Raw genomic sequence first — 5279 nt, 5'->3', positions numbered from 1 at the left:
AATGTGTTAGAAAAAATATAGTCAAGTGATAACTTATTTGAGTCGTCTAATCGGATACTTTCATAATATCAAACTTTTATAATTTTTAGTTGAGCATAGCTTAAAAAATAAATGATCAAAATTACACATTAAATTGCGTAAAAAATAAAATGTAGTAAGTATAATAGAAAAAAAAGATAAAGAGTGTTTTTATTTTGTCTTTTTGAAAAGTTTTTAACCTATACTCTTTAGTCTATACAGTATCCATCATTCCTTTTAGAGAAATTTTTACTCAAATACTGTAATATATAACAATTGTTATTTACTAAGCCTGCTCCTCTTTTAGAGCACTGAGTTTTCATTTATATTACTTATTTAGTCTATTTATTAATCAATTTTAATTTATATTTATTTTGACTATAAGCTAATTAAACTATAATTAAGTGAAATTTTATTTAATTTGTTTTAAGATTTTATCAAAATTTAACCTTTAATGATTCTTTATTGATATAAATATTGATAGAAAAGTTTATTATGTACTGAGCTATTTTCCTATGATTTTGCTAAAAGTTATATTTTTTTTCATCAAACATTGCAAAATAGTAATCCTATTATTTTTTATTTCTTATCTATACATTTTATTTTAATTTTCTCTCTTTTTATTTTATCGACACATTCAATCATTATACCACTTAATTTTTTTTAATATTCATATCATTAATTAGTGTTGCAATACGAATAAAAGAGATACCTCTGGAACTTGGGAGTAAGTAATTTAAGAAAAATTAATATTGATAATCCAACTTTTAACCCATTAATCGTAAATAATCCTAATTTTAAATTATATTCTAATAAACCAACCTATGCCTTAATTTACTGTCAGCATACTATTTGGGTATACTGACAACAAACTAAAAACAAAGGTAAAATTATCATAAAATTATAAATTATATTAATAGCAAATTAAGAGTAAATATTAAATTATTAAAAAAATAATTTAAAAATAAAACATTAAGACAAAAAGAAATTGAATTGTGGTCATTAATTTATAAAAAAATTGAATGGGAGTAAAAAAACCCCATTATCTACCTTTTTAGAAGCACTACCTCCAACTGTCGGTTCCCAAAATATATCCTCTCCACTTCCTTTTTTTTCTTAATAAGGCAAAACAAGACTACCATTTTACTTCTTCCCACTCATCCTACACTCATCTTTTTAGACCTATCCACTTCCACCAAAAGAAATCAGAGTTGCAGAAAATTATGATTTGCAGACTTTTGTCCTCTTTTACACCATAAACTACTCTACTCTTTCCTACCATAAGCAAAATCACCATTTTTCATTCTATACCCACAAAAAACTACCATTAACAATGGTTACTGGATGGCGTAGAGCTTTCTGCACTTCCATTCCTAAAGACCCAGAACCAAATACCACTCCAAATCACACCACAAATCGTAGTCCTAAACTGGGTTTCTCTAAATTCACTTTCTTCTCTTCATCTTCTCCTTCTACACTTCGACCTCAAACTCCTACTTCTGCACCTAAAACCCCAACTCTTCGTTGCAAAACCTCCATTGATGAAACTTCTTCAAAACTCAAATGTAAAACCCCTCCCCCTTCTTCTCCTCAATCAGTACAATCTCCTTCTTCTTTTTCTCTCCTCCTTAAAAACTCTCTTCGTTTCTCAAAGCTTACTCGCTGTGGTGTTTGTCTTCACAATGTCAAAGCGGGTCAAGGAACCGCCATTTTTACTGCTGAATGTTCTCATTCTTTTCATTTCCCATGTATTTCAAATCTTGCTACTAAAACTAATGGTGTAATTTTATCTTGCCCTCTTTGTGGATCTCAATGGAAGGAAACTCCTTACCTTGCAGTTACTCAGAAAAGTAAACCCATTAAAAAATCAATCCCAACTGATCTTCGTCTCTACGATGACGATGAACCGCTTGTAACCCACGTTTCGTCGATTCAATTCAACCCCATACCCGAATCCGAGGAAGAAAACGAACCCGATGATGATCAATTTCCTGGGTTTTTTTCGGATCCAGTAACTCCTCGACCTCAAAATACCCACATGAACAAAGGAGTAGATGTAACAATATCTCCAGAATCAACTATAATAGCCGTAGGGCGAACCTACGAGACTTATGCGGTTCTACTCACCGTAAAAGCCCCAACATTTCCGGGTAGAATCCGCCGTCCTTCGGTGGATGTAGTGGTTGTTCTAGACATTGGATGTGAAATAAATGCCGGAAAATTAAACTCCTTAAAAAGATCAATGAAAGGAATGATTTCTTCCCTCTCATCAAACGATCGTCTTTCAATGGTTGCATTTTCATCTACGTCGAAAAGATTACTTCCATTGAGGAGAATGACTCCTTCTGGAAGAAGATCAGCTAGAAAAATTATAGACGCCATTAATATAGCTCCGTCTGAAACGCATAGCAGTGGTAATAATTACTGTCTAAACGATGCGCTTAAGAAAGCTGCTAAAATCATACAAGATCGTAAAGAGAAGAATCATTTTACTTCCATCATATTAATGGACGGTCAAGATGAGAAGAGAGAAACTAACGATCAATTTCTTGTATCTTCTACCCGGTTTTCTGAGATTCCGGTTCATACATTTAAAATTAAGGAGGGTTTTTCTGAAGAGGAATTTGTTAAAACTGTGAACCAATTTCTAAGCGTGGTGGTTTTAGATGTTCGGTTTCAGATCGGTTTAGCAACCGGATCAGCTGCGGCGGATATAGTAGCTGTTTATTCTTGTACGGGTAGACCGGGTTTACTTGGGTCCGGTTCAGCTAAACTAGGGGATTTATATAGTGGTGAGGAGAGGGAACTATTAGTTGAATTGAAAGTTCCAGCAAGTTCTATTGGGTCCCACCATATGTTATCTGTAAGATCATATCATAAAGATCCATCATTTTGTAAACAGGTGATCTACGGTGGAGATCAATCTTTGATTGTTCCTCGTCCTCACACCATCCGATCATCAGACCCTAAAATCCAACGCTTAAGAAGTCTTTTTGTTATGACAAGGGCTGTAGCTGAAAGCAGGAGATTATTAGCTGAAAGAAATGACTTTGTTGGAGCTGAGCGGCTTCTGGGATTGGCTCGAGCCGTGTTGAGTCAGCGGAGTTTGAAAGTAGCCGCGGCTGGGGAGTATAGGCGTAGAGTCGAAGCTGAATTAGCCGAAGTTAAGTGGAGGCGTCAAACTCAGCAAGAAGAGACGCCGAGGAGAGAGAAAGAAGGAAGTAATCGTAATGGCGGTGGGTGTTGTGTGGTGGATGAAAAGGGTGAGCCGTTAACGCCGACATCGGCTTGGAAAGCAGCTGAACGGCTGGCTAAAGTGGCTATGATGAGGAAGAACTTAAACAGGGTTAGCGATTTGCATGGCTTCGAAGACGCTCGCTTCTAATTTTTATTATAATTTAATGTTTAAATAAATATTAATATAATTAAAATTAAGTTTTGTAATTTATTTATATTTATTTAAAAATTGTAAAAAATAAAGAAAATGAAAGGGAGAGAAAGCCAAAGAGTACCGGACGGCTGGGGCCTTTTGGTGCATATGATTGATGAGAATTGGAGTTTAAATGAATGCATCCCCACAAATATTTAATTTGGGCAGGATAGAGGACTTATTTTTTGTCTTTTTTTTCCTTTTTATATGAAAATGAACAAAAAAATAAAAAAGGGATTTATGATTAATAAAGGGAGCATCTTTTGAAAAGGAGAAAAGAGAAATGGGGTGAATCAAAAGTGAAGTTGTTATTTAATGTTTAATTAATAATTAGGAGTAATGTTGTGATTTAGGTAAGATTAGATTAGATTAGGGATATGGATGTGATTATTAGATTATTAATTGTATTTGTAAAGAGATTAACGGTATCTTACATTCCTAGTACCTGTTTCAATCATATACTTTTCTTTTGTTTATTTTATACATCTTATCTCCCAAAAAATTATCACAATTTTATATTCTACTCCTACAAAGAATAAAAAATTATAGGTCTTTTGAATTGTGCGTATAATATTTTAAAAGACTTCAAATATATGAATTTGAATAAAAGAATTAGTGTGGATATTTTCGTAAAAAATAATTATAGAAAGCAAGAAAAATATAATTGTGTTGTAAATTCTTAACAATATGAAGTTAAGATATTGTTTTTGTTGCAAAAGGCTATTGTGAAATATTATTTCAGTTAGATTAATTTTTGGAAAATCAGTACTCAGCTACAATTATTGTCAAATATTCCTTACTTTATGTTGCAAAAGTTTACACATTTGATGATGTTTATATTAGTAAAAAACATTTTTATAATGTGTTTTATTTCTATTAGAGTCAGTAATGTTTTCCCATCTTAAATTAGCTCTTTTCTTCTCTTTCATTTGATAAAATTAAAAAGGATAAAATATTTATATAATAATCATGATGATTTCATTTGATAAATTACTATATTAGATTTTGAGTGGACTGTAGTAAATATTTTTATTTTTAATGCAATAAGAGTGGTATTTACATATTTTATAAATAAATTTATGATTATCTCTTGAAAATGTTTTTAGGGCTTTCATTAAAAAGAATAAAATTAATTTTATTTAGTAAACTAGAACATATTATAAACTTTTGATTATTTAAGTATTAATTGTAGTATCTAATATGAAATTTATGATCAACTTATGCGCAAAATATATTATTTTTACAAAAAAAATTAGTTTTTAATTTACTATGTCAGATATATAATAAGTGTTTGCAATATAAAATTCTGGCCTTTATATAAATTGATAAAGACAATTGCAATTGATAGTATACACTTACTTTCAATGCAGAAGTAATTCATTAGTCAGGAAAGGTTTTTTTTTTTTTTTTTTTTTTTTTTTTAAGAAAGTCAGGAAAGTACTTTGTACTTACAAAGTTCCATAATGCTCTCAATAAAGATTAAAGGTTGTTCAAGTGGAATGGTTTACAGAATTTTTTTAAAATAATTGAATTGGTTTACAGAAGTACAGGAAGTCAGGAACTTGGTGGGAAAACATATGGCCAATATTTATTTGAAAGTGTAACGATTTTACGATTAACAATAAAAATCATTAGCTGATTTAAGAGTATATATTAATGAAATACTTTGAATCATTTTAGTTCAATTTCTTTTGCTTCACCTTTAATTTAGTGTCAATATCAAACTTTACACACCTCATATAAACTAGTTGAAAATACCAAATTCTATAAGACAATAAGACTATATATTAATTAAATACTTCCTCCATTGTACATAACCTAGGTTGCATTA

General features: G+C 30.8%; 1 protein-coding gene across 1 annotated transcript; it reads left to right on the top strand.

Annotated features, from left to right (window-relative positions):
* The first annotated feature begins 1084 nt into the window (after nucleotides 1-1084).
* On the top strand, nucleotides 1085-3924 carry LOC130808750 (E3 ubiquitin-protein ligase WAVH1-like). Its single transcript, XM_057674232.1, has one exon. The coding sequence runs from the start codon at nucleotides 1352-1354 to the stop codon at nucleotides 3401-3403; it is 2052 nt and encodes a 683-aa protein (XP_057530215.1). The 5' UTR covers nucleotides 1085-1351; the 3' UTR covers nucleotides 3404-3924.
* Nucleotides 3925-5279: the final 1355 nt, after the last annotated feature.

Source organism: Amaranthus tricolor, chromosome 3 (assembly GCF_026212465.1).
Source record: "Amaranthus tricolor cultivar Red isolate AtriRed21 chromosome 3, ASM2621246v1, whole genome shotgun sequence".
NCBI classification, from domain to species: domain Eukaryota; kingdom Viridiplantae; phylum Streptophyta; class Magnoliopsida; order Caryophyllales; family Amaranthaceae; genus Amaranthus; species Amaranthus tricolor.
The sequence above is the reverse complement of the archived record's forward strand: the minus strand, read 5'-3'. Positions and strand labels throughout refer to the sequence as shown.

What these genes read in the sequence shown, in the direction of transcription:
- LOC130808750 (XM_057674232.1), top strand. Translation starts at nt 1,352, where the DNA reads ATGGTTACTGGATGGCGTAGAGCTTTCTGCACTTCCATTCCTAAAGAC.